Source organism: Eubalaena glacialis, chromosome 10, assembly GCF_028564815.1.
Source record: "Eubalaena glacialis isolate mEubGla1 chromosome 10, mEubGla1.1.hap2.+ XY, whole genome shotgun sequence".
Lineage (NCBI taxonomy): Eukaryota > Metazoa > Chordata > Mammalia > Artiodactyla > Balaenidae > Eubalaena > Eubalaena glacialis.
Window position 1 is genome coordinate 54,055,415 of NC_083725.1, and position 19,825 is coordinate 54,075,239.

The window sequence follows — 19,825 nt, forward strand, 5'->3', positions numbered from 1 at the left end:
GCCCTGCAAACTAAGGACACTGCACAGTGGCCATCTTGCACCCCTCCTAAGGCACTGTAGCTGTACGGGCAAAAGAGCCTGCATTTTCCACCACTTCTTTCTCTCCACCACAGACCATAAAAAGCTACAGTAGCAAGTTCACAGTGTGCTTCCAGCCATATGCTTTCCAATAAGATTTTTTCTTTTAATTGCTCATCTTTGTACAGCCTAAAAGTATCATCTTTTTTTTTTTTAAATAAATGTATTTATTTATTTATTTTTGGTTGCATTGGGTCTTTGTTGCTGCGCATGGACTTTCTCTAGTTGTGGTGAGCGGAGGCTACTCTTCATTGTGGTGCATGGGCTTATTGCAGTGGCTTCTCTTGTTGCGGAGCATGAGCTCTAGGCACACAGGCTTCAGTAGTTGTGGCACGTGGACTCAGTAGTTGTGGCTCACGGGCTCTAGAGCGCAGGCTCAGTAGGTGTGACGCATGGGCTTAGCTGCTCCGCAGCATGTGGTATCTTCCCAGACCAGGGCTCAAACCCGTGTCCCCTGCATTGGCAGGTGGATTCTTAACCACTGCGCCATCAGGGAAGTCCCTAAAAGAATCATCTTTAATGGATATGGGCTCAGTCAGAGATTCTAAAATTATGGTCCAGCACCAACAGCAGCATCTCATGATTTGTTAGATATGCAAACTCTGTGACCCCACCTCCGATCTACTGAATCAAGAATCTTTGTGGTTGAAGCCTAGCAAGCTGTGGTTTAACAAGCCCTGCAGGTGATTCTGATGCACCTACTAGGGTAAGTCAGTCTTGATGATTAACATCAAATCTGACTAGGATCCCTTCTTATAAAGGAAACAAAGCACAGCTGGGAAGGGCAGCTTCTTTTGCCCTCTCTCGTCTCCTCCCCTTCCTGAATGTGGACAGTGGGCAGAGATACAGAGAATCAGTTCCTGGTGTTGGGGGCAGACAAAATCAGGTAACAGGGGTTCCTTGAGAAGAAGCATCAACTAGAAGGTGAGAAAAGTGAGTTGTATAAAACAAAATTACCTTGTTTCTGGTTACTGTTAATTTGTCTTTCCCTGTAGTTTGAATTAAGCCTTGAATCAAAGTTCCAACCTCATCTCTGCCCCTTGCTTGAATAAAAATTAGACCAGGACCATATTATGTGGAACAAACCCACCTGTGGTCACCTTGATGACAATGGGGGTTATCCAGAAAACCTTCAAAGAAGTGGAATTGGAGTGAGAACTGCCCTCTGCACCTGGAGACTCCCCTCTAGAACACTTTGGCAGGTTCTGAGTTTGCTCCTATTAATGAAAGAGGCTTCATTATAGTTCCTTCAAATGTCTGTGAGTACCATAGGGATAACCATCTACATCCCCTCTTCTAATACAATCTTGCACTCATATTTTTGTTACTTGCAAAAAATCTGTAAAGTACAAAATAACAAAAATAAACTATTTTAACCCCGAATACATAAGTAGCCTTTATTAATGATTTTGTTAATATTTTTGGTATAAGTTTTTTTTTTAATTTTGTGTTCCATTGGAGAAAATTTTATTAAGAAAATTAGCCAATAAAATTTGCTGGGATTGACTGGTAAGATTGCTTTTATATATATTGAAAGAAGGATTGAGGGGAAAAGAAAGAGAAAAGATCCGCATGGTGTGATATCAGTTGCAGTGTTGATATCCTTCTTGGGAAAAATTCAGAAGCAAATCTTCTAGGGGTTAAATGATGTTTTAAAATGTATTTCACATATCACAGCGATTTCTGTATATTTTTGAAAACCTCTGAGTGTGAGTGTGTGAGCTTGCAGGCACACATGCAAATGAGAAGGGGAGAGAAGGAAGTCAGATATTCCCAATCTTCTGAAAGACTTTTTAATCTTTGAGGGGATCTTGTCTCTGGAGAAAAATAGCAAGAAAAAGAGGCCATGTTTTTCAAGGATAAATGAAATTGGGAAATTCTTTTTCTCTTTTATCTGCTTTTTCTTTTCTTTTTTTTTTAATTGTGAGAAGCTGGTTTCAGGTAAGTGATAGGCTAAGCAGGGATGATTATTGATGAAAGATTTCATACAATGGCTTTGAAAGGAATAGTACAGATGGTTCTTTTTACTGTTATCTTTCACTGAATTGGTTTGTATAAAGGAGGAAATTCATCCAATTTGTTCTTTTGGTTATTCCTTCCCTGTTTTTTTTTTTCCATTTTTTAATTGGGTTATTTATCTTTTGATTATTGTGCTATAGGAGTTCTTTATATATTCTAGATACAAATACCTTATCATATATACAATTGACAAATATTCTCTGCTGTTCTGTGGGTTGTCTATTCCTTCCCTGTTTCTGTGAGTTTCTTATTTCAAGGGACAGAGGGGAGAAGAGCCCCACTTAGAACCTTTGACACCAGGAGGCTTCTTAAATGTCTATTTTCATGTAAACCCAGGATGGGGCTTGTGGGCATTCCCACCTAGGAATATTGTACTCATGCTGCAGTGACCAAATCTCCAAAAGAATGAGGAATGGGGAGAAGCTATGAGAAGCTCTGCTCTGTGTAATAGTAGGGTGCTTGTTCTCAGTGCTAGAATGGGGACGATGATCCAGAGCTCCCTAATCTAAGGGAGCTGTATTCAGAGACAATTGGCAGGCTATGGCATGATCAAGCAAAAGGAAAGTTGAGTCCTGGTTGTGGGCTGAGTTGGGTCTTTGGGGGAAAAGAGGATCCCAGGACTCACGAACTCACTTCTTCATGCTTTACTATGCCTAGAGTGCTCACACAGCTTCAGTATGTCTCCCATCTCTTTGTGGCTCCGCTAGGAGCCTAAAGGGATCCTGACGTCATCTACCTCTAAGGGCAGCTGAGACCCTCTGTGGCTCTGAGAAACTCTTATTAAAAGCCACACCAAGGTTCAAGAGCATGGTGGAGCAGTCTAGGGATTCATTTTAGTTGGTGTGGGAGCATAAACAAGCGTTTCACTGCTACCCTACAAATTGAGAACTAAATGAAAGAAGGTCCAACTAACTAAAGCCTACCTCCTTGATTGTGAGTTCCTTAGCTGAGACCTTTGGCCATTTCCTACTGTGTCTTTTTTTTTTTTTTTAATTTATTTATTTTTATTTATTATTTATTTTTGGCTGTGTTGGGTCTTCGTTTCTGTGCGAGGGCTTTCTCTAGTTGCGGCAAGCGGGGGCCACTCTTCATCGCGGTGCGCGGGCCTCTCACTATCGCGGCCTCTCTTGTTGCAGAGCACAGGCTCCAGACGCGCAGGTTCAGTAGTTGTGGCCCACGGGGCTAGTTGCTCCGCAGCATGTGGGATCTTCCCAGACCAGGGCTCGAACCCGTGTCCCCTGCATTGGCAGGCAGATTCTCAACCACTGCGCCACCAGGGAAGCCCTCCTACTGTGTCTTTTAAGCCAGGTTGAAGAGCTCCAGGTAGTGATACTTGAGATCTGTTACTATTGTGGGTCATGATATGGAGAGTGGGGGTGGGACTTAGAATGCTGAGTGTGAAAAACAGATGAAATCTCCAATCTGGATTATATACAGATATGTCTGTTTTCCTACATCATTCTTCTATAACAAATGTTAAAGTTTTGAAAATCTTTTAAGTGCTTTCCCTATTTCATCAACTACTGTCTCACATTTGGGTTTTCTCTCTCTCTCTTGCTTGATTTTTATTACCTTTCCTTCAATTCCTGTATTTTTGCTTTTCTCATGAGTGAGCTCCCTCTCTCTTTTGTTGTCATTTTGTTCATGTACTCAATAACAGTAGTAATTAAAATTTCCTCAAGGCACTGATCCAATTACCCCCCCTTTGAGATAGGTACCTAGTTTGTTTTGCAAATGGGAACATGGCCGCATCTCATCTCAAGTTGACCAGGGCTAGTGAACAATGGGTCTGAGAATCAAACTCAGCAGTTTAGCTTCAGGGCCTGTGCTCTTAACCACAGGCCATAGTGCTCTCCACTGTCTTTTTCACTTTGGGTGTTAAGAAACAGCAGAAGCTTCATGCCAACTCCTTGAAATGGGATTTTCTACCACCGAGAATAATTTTGAAATGTGCAGGAAGTTTTGCCTGTTGTCTCCTTTATCAGTATCTCATATTCTCTACAACCCTGCTGATATTCCCCAAGGATTATCTTTCTTTTGGATTTGTTGGCACATCAATTAAAGTAAGGACAGTTTACTTTGGGCCAGGCACTGTTTGAACCTCTTTTTCTCTATATCTGCCCGCAGGGTCACAGTAACCCTTTTATGCAAATTTCTCTACAACTGCATCTCTTTTTTTGCACTGCTTTCTCTAAGTTCCTCTCTACTCCTGATGTCTCTTTTGTTCTACTCTCATCTCTGATCCTTTACCTGGACTTTACTTTCCTCTTCCTCTCTTCCTATTACATAATCCCAAATACCACTTGTCCTGTTAGGCATGACATCCTCACATGTTTGTGGAATCAGTCAGGACAGGAGAACCTTCACTCCAGCTTCTGGAAATGAGGCTACATCACAGGAACATGACTGAACATTCTGGAAAACTTCTTTTGCCACTTCCTCCCTTTGATCCTACATCTTTATTGCTGGGTCTCAGGTAAGAACAAGCAGCAGCCATTTCTCATTCTGGGATATTTAGATGATCAACATATCTTTTTTTTTAAATTAATTAATTAATTGATTTATGGCTGTGTTGGGTCTTCGTTTCTGTGCGAGGGCTTTCTCTAGTTGTGGCAAGCGGAGGCCACTCTTCATCGTGGTGCGCGGGCCTCTCACTATCGCGGCCTCTCTTGTTGCGGAGCACAGGCTCCAGACGCGCAGGCTCAGCAATTGTGGCTCACGGGCCTAATCGCTCCGCGGCATGTGGGATCTTCCCAGGCCAGGGCTCGAACCCATGTCCCCTGCATTGGCAGGCAGACTCTCAACCACTGCGCCACCAGGGAAGCCCCAATCAACACATCTTATGAAAGTGAAGAGCAAGAGCTGAGCCCTGGAATGTGGGTAGAGACATTCCAGACTTTTGTACTGAGATCTGGGCCAGACCGAGGACTGAAGGAGAAGGAAAAAGATTTCAGAGTGATTTTGTCAGACATCATGGTTCAGTAGGGCCAGGGTAGAGGTGCATATAGGAAGACAGTCAAAAGCCTGTGGCAAGGACAGGGCCTGTTCCTTCGCAGCAGAATGGTAATGTAGACACTAGATTTTAGCAAAGAGATGCCATGTCTCAGAGCCAGCATCAGAAACTTCCACAATCCAGAAGAGTGGGAGGTCATAAGAACTAGCCTGACTGTCCCTTCAGAGTATGGGAGGCACGGGGATTGTGAGAATAGAACAATTTCTGTCTGAGAGTGGGGGCAAGTTTCAGTCTCTTCAGGCCACACTTACTGGTAAGGTCCAGTGGATGACTCAGCTGTGGGGTTTTAACATATGTCTATTAAAGGCAGGATATACCACCCTCTACTCAGAAATACTCCCATGGACAGAAGTCCACAAGGCCCATATTAATAAGATTTTCAGTGAAATATGGAGACATCAGAAGGGGCTTCCTGCAGAGGAGAGGTACTGACCTTCTTCCCCACTCAGTCCTGGAATCACCAAGTCTTTTCCTGGTGCTCTGTGAGGAGATGAACATCTCTCCCGTTCAGTATTGTGCATATCTGTGTCAACACTCTTTTACTATGTTGTATTCAGAGTAATTGTTCAGTTGTCTTTGAAGGGCCCCCCCAACAGAAAAAATATTTACTGTGCCAATTTTCCAGAGAACTAGAGATGCATTTAATAGAAATCTGGAGCTTGAAATGTGGAGCTATCTCATTGAATCCACTATATCCAGGGCCCTCACTCTCTGGATGCAGATCCCTGAGATCAGCTTATTAGGAAGAGCAGATATAGCGGGTTTTATTCCTCCCCTCCTCACCCCCAAATAGACTCAACAATATATCCCATCCCTCATTCTCTTCCTACAATGTAACTTCAATACTGCTCCCCATTGAAAGTGTTCAGTTCCTTTGAACCTGGGTAGGGTTGTGGCAATAACAGATGAGATACTCTGTGTTGCACAAAAGGTAGAATAACTTCCATCTGACAGTATTGGGATCCTTGCTCTAGGAAGCTAACTACTATGCTGTGAGGAAGCCCCCAAGCAACTACATGAAGAGGTTATATGAAGATATTCTGGGCAACAGCCCCAGCTGAGGTAACTCAGAGAGCGTCAACTGCCAGACTTGTGAGTGAGGTCTTCTGTGTTTCCAGTGCATGTTCAGTTACCAAGAGAATGACCACTAGGTGGGTCTACAGACCCAACAGACTCACTATACTCTGGGATTTTCCAGAGCTGCATTTCTTACCTGATTCTCATTAGTTCCCAGTCTAACATGAGGTGAGGGTTATGCTTCAGGTCTCCAGGTATCAATTAAATCTCATACCCTGTGTGAAATCAAAATGTATGCATCTTCCCATTTTCCTAATGAACAGTCACTTGAGTTATTAGCCATAGGTCCCTTTGGATTAGGACTGGGTAATCATTACAGTATATAATACTGTGTCATGGTGTCACAGGGAACTTACTCCTAGGGATGTGGTCACCTCATCAATCAAGGAGTTCTAAGTCTGAAAATTGTCTCAGTCCCGGGAACTGGAAAAAAGGATCATTACTTTAATTGGAGAAAACAACCCTCTGCCTCCTGATAACACTTCCTTGATTTCTTTTGATTATATCTTAAAGCAGTATTCTTGGCTTCTCTTGTATCTATTCTGCCCCTGGGGATCCTATTCATTTTATTAACCACCTCTGCAATTCCTTGTGGGTCAAGCCATCTTGGTTCCTGCTCAATCCTTGCTAGTCATTACAAAAATGCAGTCTGCTGGCATCTGGCAGTTAAATGCCCTATCATCTGATTGATATCAGTAGCCAAGCTCTGTAAACACTTTTATCATCATCCCAATCCTGGAGAGGATAGCTACCACTGAACTTCTTTCTGATGCTAGATCCCTCTCACCAGCACATTTGTGATAACCTTGGTGAATAGTGTATTCTCTTTATTGACAAACAATGCTATGCTTGACCTTCTGACCTCATAATATATCCACTCCAAGATACAAATGTCCTTTTGCCTTTTAATCCTGTCCTGTCCCATTTTACAGAGCAATTCATGCATTTCATTGTTACTAAGCATGGGCCATTGCTTTTTCCAGGCTTGTAGGAGCCTGCAAGCATCAAATGTTCTAATCTTCTAATATCCTTCCAGAGTGTTATATCCTATATCCTGAGAAAGTGCCCCCAGACCAATAAACTCTCTCTTATCCTGTTTTATGTTCTATCCCCCTTGATCAAGCATCCTCAGAATCCAGTCCTAAAGGGACTCTCACAATTTCTTCAAGTACATGCTGGATAATTTTCCCAGCTTCTTTAGGATATAGTATCTTAATTCTCAGGCTAAATGTCTTCATGGTTAGGCTTTGCTGAGACTTAAGGAAACCAGGAGAGGAGGTGGGGCAAATTTTGAGGGGGTTCCCTATTGACACTCAGGGGAGAAACCTCTGCAGTGTCTCCCTTCATAGTAGTTCCAGGTTTAATAGGAAGAGTGAGACATTTCTGTAATCCCTGTGGATCCAGAGAAGTCTTGTCTTCTGTCTTGTCAGTCTTTTCAGTTCACTTGGATAAATATCTCAGAGTGAAATTGCTGAGTTGTGTGATGATTCTTTGTTTAGTTTTATAAAAACAAAACAAACAAACAAAAAACAACTGCCAAATTGTCTTCCAAAGTGACTGTACCATTGTTCACTCCCACCAGCAGTAAAGGAGAGTTCTTGTTGCTCTGCATCCTTACCAGCATTTGATGTTGTCAGTTTTTAAAAATTTTATTTTAGCCATTCTAATAGACATATAGCAATATGTCATCGTGGTTTTAATTCCAATGCCTCTAATGACTAATGCTTGAGCACATTTTTATATGCTCATTTGCCATCTAAATATGTTCTTTAGTGAAGTTTATATCTTTTGCCCATTTAAAAAATTGGTTTGTTTGCTTTCTAATTTTTGAGTTTTAAGTATTCATTTTATATTCTGAATATGAGTTCCTTATCAGTTGTTTGACTGCAAATATTTTCTCACAGAGTGTGGCTTGGTTTACATTCTTATAATGATATCTTTCAGAGAGTGAAAGTTTTAAATTTTGATAAAGTCAAATTTATCTATATTTCTTTCATGGATTGTGCTTTTGGTGTTTTATCTAAGGCTATTCTTTCTCCACTGAAGTGCCATTACACTTGTAAAAAATCAGCTGACTATATTTCTGCAGGTCTCCTCTTTACTTTCTGTTTAGTTCTAATGGTCAGTATGTCTATCCTTTTCTCAACACTGTGTTGTCATAATACTGTGGAATTCCACTAAGTTTTAAAATCATGTAATGTGAGTACTCTGATTTTATTTTTTAGGATTGTTTTGGCTATTCTATTTGTTTGGTATACCATAACAAATTTTAAAAACATCTTGTGGATACCTACAAAATTTTTCTAGAGTTTTGTTAGAGATTACACTGAATTTATAGATCATATAGAGGAAGATTACCATCTTATCAGTATTAAATTGTTCAATGTATGAACATGATATGTTTCTCCGTTTATCTAGATCTTCTTTCTTTTCTTTCATCAATGTTTTGTAGCTGTTGCCATGCTGATCCTGCACATATTTTGTTAAAAATGATAACTAGTTAATTCACTTTCTTAAAATTTAAAATTATGTGTTCAGACATAATTGACAAAGAATAAACTCCATATACTTAAAATGTACAATTTGACAAACTTTTGATATATGTAAACACTTACAAAGCCGCCATCACAATCAAGACAATGAACATATCAATACATTACTTGCAAAAGTTTCCTTTGCCCCTTTAATTTTTTTTATTGTAGTATAAAAACACTTAACATGAGATCTACCCATTTAATACATTTTTAATTATATAACACATTGTTAAGTATAGCTATAATGTTGTATATCAGATCTCTAGAACTTATTGCATTTGGTTAATTCACCTTTTCAAGCTATTATAAATGTGAGGTTCAAAAAATTCAAATACAAGTTATTCATTACTCGTGTATGGGGATAAAATCAACTTTTATATATTGACCTTTTGTTCTCTGACCTTGCTAAACTTTCTTATTACTTCCAGGACTTTTTTAGTAGATTCTTTGGGATTTTCTACACTCACAGTCATGTCATCTATGAATACATATAGTTAGTTTAAAATATACCTCTTTAAATAATCTTCATCCACCTTCAGTAATATATTACTTTTCATGTAATGTAAAATCCTTATAATATTTCCAATTCCTCTTTTCCATTTCTTGTGTCATTGTTGTCATAAGTTTCATAAACACATACATTGTTAAACTATTGCTTTAAATAGTAAGTTATCTTTTAAAGAAATTAAAATATAAGAGCTTACATTTTGTCTTTATTGAATTTCCAGTGTCCTTCATTTTTTTGCATATAGATCAGTTTTCTTCCCAGCATCATATGCTTTTTTTTAAAGGGTTTTAACAAGCCGTTCCCGTATCTGTTGTTCTATAAGACAAGTTCAAGCATTTCTGTTAATTATCAGCTTCTGTTAACGGTTTCACTGGTTCAGTGAGATGCGTTCTTCTTTTTTTTTTAATTTATTTATTTTATTTATTTATTTATTTATTTTTGGCTGTGTTGGGTCTTCGTTTCTGTGCGAGGGCTTTCTCCAGTTGCGGCAAGCGGGGGCCACTCTTCATCGCGGCGCGTGGGCCTCTCACTGTCGCGGCCTCTCTTGTTGCGGAGCACAGGCTCCAGATGCGCAGGCTCAGTGGTTGTGGCTCACGGGTCCAGTTGCTCCGCGGCATGTGGGATCTTCCCAGACCAGGGCTCGAACCCGTGTCCCCTGCATTGGCAGGCAGATTCTAAACCACTGCGCCACCAGGGAAGCCCCCCCATCATATGCTTTTGTCTGAAGAACTTCTCTGTGTATTTCTTACAGATTAGACCTGACGGCACTGAATTCCCTCAAGTTGTCTTTTTTTTGGAAAATTCTAATATTTATTTTACTTTTGAAGTATATTTTCACTGGATATAGAATTGTGGGTTGACAGTTGTTTTCTTTCAGCGATCTAAAGATGTCACTTACCTGTCTTCTTGCTCGCATGGTTTCTGATAAGGTTTCTGGTATAATTTTTATCTTTATTCTTCTGTATGTAATCTTCATTTTTCTTTTTCCTATTTTGGTGGCTCCCTTCAAGAATTTCTCTTTGTTATTGGTTTTTATTCAGTGTGACTATGACTTGCCTGAGTGTGTTTTTTGTTTGCTTATTCATTTTGTATTTTTCTGTTCAATATTCTCTGAATATCATAGATCTTTTTTTTTAGTGTCCGTCACTAATTTTGGAAGAGTCTCTAAAATTATTTCTTTAAATGTTTCTTTTGCCCTGTTACATCTTTATTTTCCTTCTGGAAATCTAATTACGCAGATGCTAAACAATGTTAAACAGCATTTAATGTTGTCCTTCTTCTCTTTGATGCTCTGTTCTGTTTTAATTTTTTACTCTTTGCTTTTCTTCTTTGTGTTTAGTCTTGGTATTTTATATTGACCTATCATTATGGTCACTGATACTTTTCTTTCTTGTATTGCCTCTACTCCTGAACGCAAACACAAAATTCTCTGCATATATTATATCTAGCCTATCTGATTGTCTTATAGTTTTCATCCCTCTCCTGAAATTACCTATCTTGCATGTTGTCTACATTTTTTATAAACGCCTTTAACATACTAATCACAGTTATTTTAAATTCTTTGTCTGATGGTTCTAACAACTGTGTTGTATCGAAGTCTGGTTCTGATGACTGCTTTGTTCAGACTACATTTTTCTTGCCTTATGATATGCCTCATAATTTTTGTTGAACCCCTGACATATTACATATGACAGTAGATACCGTGCTAAGTTCTTTTTTTATGTGGTAGTGAGCACAAACTTTCTTCTGTTAGGTCTTTAGTATAGGGATTTGTGTTAATTTAGTCAGAAATTGGCCTCTCCAGAATTAGGTAACTATTGTTCAGTGTCATTGTTAAGAACCCAGTTTCTTTCCATCTTTTTGTTATCCTTAGACTATTGGCTTTTCTCCTTAGGCTAGTTCATGTTGTGACCACAGATGGCTATGCAAATGGGTATTGTATCCAAAAAATGTCCAGAAACAGAAAAAGCAGTTTTTTTTAAAATTCCATGCATCTCTTCTGAAGCAAGAAAATCTTTTCTGGAATTGTCCTAGGAGTCTTAGTTTCTTATTTCATTGGCCAGAATTGGAACAAATACCCTGTGCTAACCAATCAGAGAGAGGAAAAAAGGGGAAAATTGTGATAGTTTTGGACACAGAATGACCCACTGCCTATGAATGAGCCCAGAACCTCTGATTTCTTTGTCTTTGAAAGAGAGATAATATATGTGAAAAATACTGGATTTCTACTAGGGAAATGAGAAGTCGTGCTGGAGGCCAATGTTAGAAAATAATAATGCATTTTACCAGTCTGTAGGACTCTCTTTGTGCCTCGCCATCCTATTCAAAACATGGCCTGTCCTCCTGTGGTACATATGTGTATTAGTGAGAGAAGGCTCAAAGCTCAACTCACATGCCAAGGGTAAAGAATGTCCTTTCCTTTTATTTTCTCAGAAACATGGAATCTGCTTTCACGCAGTGTTTCCCCAGTGAGTTCATCTGCTTCATCTGCAAGGACAATTTCACAGACCCTGTCACCATTAGCTGTGGGCACAGATTTTGTACTCCTTGCCTCTGTCTGTTGTGGGAAGATGCCCAGACAGCTACTTGCTGTCCTGTGTGCAAGGCAATATCTCCGAAAATGGACTTCAAAAGCACTCTTCTTGCTAAGGAGCATATTCTTCCTACCAGAGAATCAGTTGTCTGCCAGTTACCCAGCTCTGCCAAGCAGATGTGTAGGATACATCAAGTGATAAAGCTCTACTTCTGTCAAACTGACAAGAGCCTGCTGTGTTTGTTCTGCTCTCATTCCCCAGAACATGCCGCGCATGAACACTATCCAGTAAAGCAGGTTGCAGAGCACTACAGGGTAAGTAATGTCTCTGAATGCACTTTGAAATGTGGACGACCCTGTATCTGTTAGGCAATGAGGCAAATACATTGATTGTTATTATTATTTTACGTAATAAACAAACAGAATTTCTGAACACCATGTGCCAGGCACTATTCTGAAATCTAGGGATAAAGCGGTGAAGAAACTAGACAACATTCTTGCTCTCCTGAAGTTTAAATTCTGTCGGGCTGAAAGAGAGGAATGATGATGAAACTGATGAGGATTAGGGTGCTGGTATTTCAGTGTAAGTAACGTGGTGGATAAATCTCTAGTTTCAGTAACAGTCATTGGCTCCTACAGCCATGATTACGATGATCCTGTTCTAATTATAGCAGATTTAGAAACACTGGCCAATATTTTCTTATAGTGCCATAGGAAAACTGAGGGCTAATATTTCACAATTAAATATAAAGCAAGATTCACTTCTGAAAATTGACCAGGTTACTACAATATCAGTGTTAAATTCCTCAGATAATAGATTACATTTTCTAAATTTAGGCATTCTATTTTTTTTTTTTTTTTTTTTTTTTATTTATTATTTATGGCTGTGTTGGGTCTTTGTTTCTGTGCGAGGGCTTTCTCTAGTTGCGGCAAGTGGGGGCCACTCTTCATCGCGGTGCGCGGGCCTCTCATTATCGTGGTCTCTCTTGTTGCGGAGCACAGGCTCCAGACGCGCAGGCTCAGTAATTGTGGCTCACGGGCCTAGTTGCTCCGCGGCATATGGGATCTTCCCAGACCAGGGCTCGAACCCGTGTCCCCTGCATTGGCAGGCAGATTCTCAACCACTGCGCCACCAGGGAAGCCCGCATTCTATTTTTGGTTGATCTCTCAGATTTATCAGTTAGTGTTCCCAAGGAAAATCACTGACATCTGTGCTCTCTTTACTGTTTGTCCCATGTTCATCCCCTTCTATCTTCTTTTAAGTATCTGAAATGTACTACCTTTGCTTTTCTAGTACTCCAATTTATAGTTATTTTGCAGGAGAACCTTCTGATGCAAATGAAGTCTATTTGGAAAAAGAAAAAAGAAAATCAGAGCAATATAAAAAAAGTGACCAACATATTCAGAGTATGGGAGGTAAGCAGTAGACCCTGTATCCACTGGAACCAGCTGGGGACAAATATCCTCATAACTTACAGTGGAAGAACTTGAATTACATCATAATGTCCCCTGAGTGAGTGATGAGAGAGAGTTACATATGGAAAAACATGACCTTCAATGTAGGATTTCATGTTGAATGAACCCAATATGTAACTAAAAGATTTTTCCTGATTTTCTTGATAAAGCGATGTCTACCACTAATATTGTACTTCAGCAGGGACAAGAAAATGCAGTTATCACAAAACAAAAGGCAATGGTCACTGGGATGGAGGTAAAAATAGAGTTCTGTAGGAGATTAATAAACTTTGAATGTTAAGAAAAGCTTCTCAAACAAGTAAAAAATCATCCCAATGCTAATGAGTTAGTAGAATCTGTAAATTCATGGGTATTTATGACACAGACACCTAAGGGACAAGAAAGCTAAAAATGAGACAAATCATGGAATTGTCTGGGACCTGCAAGTAGCTCCTATTAATTAGTACATAGGGTATGAAGCAGGCAGTGAGAGTTATGGCTAGAAATGTAATTATAGCCATGGCAAGACTGTGAACGCCTACCTAAGGTTTTGGGTTGTATCATTCATTGATTCACATATATGAACTGGGAACCTGAAACTGAAGGTTTAATAAAAATAAACTACATTTTTATTTTCAAAGAACTCAGTCACTTCTAAAGAAGACATATCAACAGGCTATAGTAGAGAATATGTCATTAAACAGAAATCTGTATACAGTGCTGTGAAAATACCAAAGGCAATAATAAAATTATCTTGGTCATTTAGGATGGATTTCCTAATAAACCACTCATTCATAGGAGGGCATATGATGCATTGCTCACTGTTCTAGGCCCACAAAGAGATACAGAAATGGACAAAAAGAAGAAAATCACTGACCTCAGTTGGTTATAATCTAGTAAGAGAAGTCATGTAACAAATAAAAAAGAGTAACATTTATAATACATCACATTTGTAAAGTTCTTGGGAGAAAATTAAAGCAGGGATGTGTATAAATAGTACAGGTTTGGGGAGAAAGTATGCTGGTCAGGGAAGACTCATTACGAATGTTACATCAGGGTAGAGATCTAAAGAAGCAAAGGGAGTGAACCAGCAGCTCTCTGAGAATACATCCTTCTGGAGCAGAGAAAACAGAAGGTACGGTCCAAAAGTTTGGGTTCCCCCCTCCCCCCCACCACCAAGTTCAAATGTTGAAATTCTAACCCCCAAAGTGATGGTGTTAGGAGGTCGTGCCTTTGGGAGGTGATTAGGTCATGAAGGCAGAGTCCTTATGAATGGGATTCTTATAAAAGAAGCCCTGTGGAGGCTTGCCCCTTCTGCCATGTGAGGACACAACCAAAAGATGACTATCTAGTCAAGACATGGAAGCAACCTAAATGTCCATCGACAGATGAATGGATAAAGAAGATGTAGTATATTTATACAATGGAATACTACTCAGCCACGAAAAATGATGAAATAATGCCATTTGAAACAACATGGATGGACCTAGAGATTACCATATTACGGGAAGTAAGTCAGAGAAAGACAAATATCATATGATATCACTTATATGTGGAATCTAAAAAAAAATGTGATACAAATGAACTTATTTACAAACCAGAAATCGACCAACAGGCATAGAAAAAAATCTTATGGTTACCAAAGGGGAAAGTGGGGGAAGGATAAATTAGGAGTTTGGGATTAACATATACACACTACTATATATAAAATAGATAAACAACAAGGACCTACTTTATAGCACAGGGAACTATATTCAATATCTTGTAATAACCTATAATGGAAAAGAATTCGGAAAAAACAGAATATAGATATATACATATATATATATATGTGTATGTATGTATAACAAAATCACTTTGTTGTATACCTGAAATTAACACAATATTGTAAATCAACTACACTTCAATAAAAAAAATACATGCATATGGTAAAAAAATGAAAACCAAGTATGTGAATGTGCTTTGTTAAGTAGAATGTATTTTAATCATTATTAAGCAAAAAAAAAAGAAAAAAAAAATAGCTATCTAGGCAGTGGCTCTCACCATACACCAAATCTGCTGGCACTGATCTTGGATTTCCCACCTTACTGAACTGTGTGAAGTAAATTTCTGTTATTTATAAGTTATGCAGTCTATTGTGCTTTTGTTATAGTAGCCCAAACAAACTAAGACAAGTATTCTATACATAACACGTAGCCAATAGATGATAAGAGAAGAATAAAACCATCCAGATACATGACCTAATTAATCCAATGTCACTGCAGGGTTTTGTAAATCTACGGATGGTGATGATAGGAGCTGAATACCCTAAGGTATATCAATATCTCCAGGAAGAAAAGCAAAAACATTTAGAGATGTTGGCAATTGAAGGCAAGATTGTTTTTCAGCGACTCAGGAGAAATGTAGCCAGAATGGTTCATATGGGGAAACTCCTGAGAAGAATATATGAGGAGCTGAAGGAACTGTGCCTTAAAGCAGATGTGGACATGCTCCAGGTAAGGACTAAGGAAGGACGTCAGGGTGCTGAACACCAGCCTGCTTGGAAAGCATTTATATCCACTGAAGTTATATCCTTTTTGGCCTCCATTATTTTTCTGGTTCCAAAGTCCAGATCCTTCTTCTGCCTCTGTGGTGGCGGGTTTTGCTCCTCCAGTATAATCTGGAGACGAAACATCACTTTTGCCTTGTATGGAAGAAGGATAACTACGTGGAAAGGTTCAAGTAACAGATCCAGAAGAAAATCTCCCAAACCTTCTTGTTACATTCCTCTACTATACAGTTAGCCTTCCATATCCCTATAGGTTTCACATCCGGGGATTCAACCAACTGCCGATGGAAAATATAATTTTTTTAAAAACCCAGAAATTTCCAAAAAGCAAAACTTGAATTTGTCAATGCTGACAACTATTTACATAGCATTTACATTATATGAGGTATTATAAGTAATCTAGAGGTGATTAAAGTATACAGGAAAATGTGCATACATTATATGGAAATACTGTGCTATTATATATAAGAGATTGGAGCATCCATGGATTTTGGTATACAAGGGGTCCTGGAATGCATTCCCCTCATATACTCAGGAATGACTATATTTACAGTTTCTGACCAGCTGCAAGAGAGCAGCTTGTGAGCAGATAATTTAACTTTGTATGTGTACTTGGTAATATGTGTGAATATGGGATGTATGCCTTCTTTCTGTTGTGAAGTTCTAGCTTTCGCACCCTTATAAGAACTTTGGGGAACGCTGTGAATCCTGCTGTAGATTACAACAAAGCACAGACATTCGTGCACCCTAAGAACATCTTCTTTCAATTTTATCAAGATTATGATTTTATCAACTGTATGTAAATGTGAGACTGGGTTTCATCTTTTTAAGGATAAGGGAAATGGCAAATGATTTTCCCCAAGGAAGAAAACTGGAGATAGTGAATTTCCCGGTATAATCTCATATCCTCAAACTAGACTAAACAGGAGAGCTTGTGCTGAAAGCTGAGCCTTCCTTTCTTTCTCTTTACAGGGTGTGGGAGACACAATGAAAAGGTAAGTTTGCCCCTCTATTCAAATCATGGTAATTGTGATAGTGATCAGGCTATTTCTGTTGAGATGGACCCTCCCTTTTTAATGAGAAGTTTCTGTCTGCGTTTATTCCTTCCTTCTCTAAAAGTCTGCCAGGTTTTATATAGTCTACCCTTAGGTGAAAGTAGGGTTGAGGGGAGTGTAGTTTCAGTTGCAAGCCTTACTGTAGAAGTTGCAAAGAGACAACTATTTTTCTTGCCCCTAATTTCCAAATTCTAATTATTGATATTTGAGGATTATTCCTGGTCATCTATGGGAAAGGCAGATAAGCTCAGAAAGGCAGCAGGTAGACGGATGCTGAGACGAGGAGTGAGGTAGAATCATCAAGAAAGAACATAGATAGTGCTGAGGTTCCATATGTATCAGATGGCAAGTTCCAACTATTTGCCACCTATTAGATTTCAGGAATTAAATGAGAATTGCTGTGTGGATCCCCTAGGGAAGCTAGAAGGGAGGAAACAGACACAATTACGATTGAGGTGACATATTCTACTAAGATTGATATGCTAAGAGCAGGGAAACAGATTGTAAAATAGAATAGCGACTGTAGTGTTCCTCCACCTGAGGAGTTAAATTCACACCCTTCAAACCTAATTATGAGGATTCTGATGAAGCACCATCAATGGATTGCTAATGATACCTTTGGGCCTATTAGTAAGTGGGTCTTTTTTTTTTTTTTACAGGAGTCACTTAATGCAGCTGTACATTCCTCAGCCTATGGACCCACAGCTCAGTACATGGGCCATCACTGGGATGTTGGAAAGGCTTAACAGCTTCCGAGGTAAGAGGCAGCTCTCTGTGTGAAGGCAGTAATAAATATTTCCTTCACGACTAGAGACATGCTGATGATCTCTCTTCATTGCTCTGTCTGTTCTTTGCAGAGAACAGGGAAGCAGGCACTGCTTTATAACTAACTTTATAATTTATTGTTAATTATCAGTCAGAGAAAGCTAAGTGAAGCCTGTCAAAAGCAATCAATCAAATATGACAGTTTCTTATATAGTTACTTGTGGTGAGTTAAAATTTAAAAAAAAGAACACTCTGCCTTATAAAACTGCATATCCATTCAGTGTATTTCATCTGTAGTTAACTGTGGTTATATGTGGATATTCAGATTCTTAGAATCACCTTAATGTTGTTATTTAAATGTTTATCTGAATATTGAATGTAATAATTACATTTGAAAAATCACAAGACTTTTAAAAAGCTTAAAAGTATTTTTATATACAACAAGTACAACCACAAAACAAATTGAACCCATGATTTGTTGCATAGAGGGCCCCTTAAGACAAATGCAACTGAAGGGTGAGCCTGGCAGACAAAGGAGAAGCAGGCCTGAGATGGGATGAGTTGGATTCTGATTCAGCGGTGGCTCCATTAGAAATCCTAAGAGAGAAATCACTTCTAAAAAAAGGCACAAATGGGTTTTTGGTTTATTTTATTTTTGCTTGCTTAAATGTTAAGCAATGTGATCACTATTTAGGACTAAAAATAACAACAATATCATATTTAAAATATAATGTATAATGTATTTATTACTATTATATTTTATTTTGTGAGAGTGGATTAATGAGAGGACTTAAGTGGATTAAGGGCCATTTTGCTATTTTCTTGACATCTATGAATGAACTCCCCAGTTTTTGAGGAGTTAGTGAAAATAAGCCAGAGCCTGATATCCTACATCTTTATGTATTCTCAAAATTTTCCTTCATCTAGTTGTACGATTAGAGATTTTCTGGCTCTTTAGATAGACAAGAAGCCCTTCCTGTTCTTTCTCTGGATTTCCAGTGACACACCCTGTCTAGTCACCTTTGGTAAAGGGGTGTTCTGGAGCTAGCTGGTACTGACACACTCATAGGAGGGAATTGTTACAAGTTCCAGAATTTTAGGAGCAATTACTAAATGGCTGGCACCTTGAAAATGGTCATGGTGGGCTGGAATAATCCCAGAAAATAAGACAAACCAGCTTTGCTTTGTTCCAGAGATTTGGTTGCTAAACCTCTGCCACAATACCGCCACAGTTATCTGTCCCTCAGAACTTTAAAACTCTGTTCTTTGACTTTGCTGTTTTCTTTTTACTAAAGTGTATGTTACGTTGGATCATAAAATAAGAAATTGTCATGTGGCTCTGACTGAAGACCTGAGACGTTTGCAGTGCAGTCCTGACCATCAAGTTGTGCCCCATAATCCAGCAAGTTCAGAGAATACTCCTTCATGGGGCGCTCAGACCTTCACCACTGGCAAACATTACTGGGAGGTGAATGTGGGAAACTCTCGTAACTGGATTATAGGACTTTGCAAGGAATCCTGGACAAGTAGGAATGATATGCTACTTAACTCTGAGGATATTTTTCTACTTCTGTGTGTCAGCGTGGAGGACCATTTCAGTCTCTTTTCTACCTTCCCACTCTTACCCCACTATATTCAAAGACCCCAGGGCTGGATAGGGGTGTTTCTGGATTATGAATGTGGTATAATAAGCTTTATTAATGTTGCCAGAAGTTCCCTCATTTGTAATTTCCTCTCACGCTCTTTCTCTTTCCCTCTCAGACCTTTCATTTGGTGTGGACCCAAATGATCAGGAACAGGTCACAAACCTGACCAAGGTCTCGGGAATTCTAGTAGCTGAGGGGCTCCTATCCTGGTGACTTCTAGAATGGGGAAAATCAATTATACTTCACTGTGTTTAACTTCATTTTACCTTCAGGAGATATAATGGCTGCATTATTTTTTAAAGTGGTGATAATGTTAACGATGTACATTTGTCTTTTCTATTTTATTTAAATAAAAGTAATCTCTTTTATTTTATTGGGTAGGATACATGTACTTTTCATTTGCCATCTGAAGTTGCTAGAGATTAAAGAATACATGGGTGTGGAAACGCAGCCAAATGCATGAACAAAAAGCACAGAGGATTCTCCTTCCAGAGAGTCCTTGTCAAAACTCAAGGGCAGCGTAGAATTCTCTTCTCCCTCCACTCATCTGGCTAAATCCTATTCCTCTTTTAATCCTCAGTTTACCAAACTAGA

The 19,825-nt window shown here is 39.0% G+C and overlaps 1 protein-coding gene across 2 annotated transcripts; it reads left to right on the forward strand.

Moving 5' to 3' along the window:
- Positions 1 to 11,666: 11,666 nt before the first annotated feature.
- On the forward strand, positions 11,667 to 19,374 carry LOC133099211 (tripartite motif-containing protein 77-like). 2 transcript variants are annotated; one of them, XM_061202728.1, is made up of 6 exons: positions 11,667 to 12,077; positions 13,083 to 13,178; positions 15,482 to 15,712; positions 16,738 to 16,760; positions 17,480 to 17,577; positions 18,881 to 19,374. In XM_061202728.1, the coding sequence occupies exons 1-6, from the start codon at positions 11,667 to 11,669 to the stop codon at positions 19,372 to 19,374; spliced, it is 1,353 nt and encodes a 450-aa protein (XP_061058711.1). The 2 variants fall into 2 exon arrangements, with proteins under 2 accessions (XP_061058711.1, XP_061058712.1); XM_061202729.1 differs by lacking the exon at positions 15,482 to 15,712.
- Positions 19,375 to 19,825: the final 451 nt, after the last annotated feature.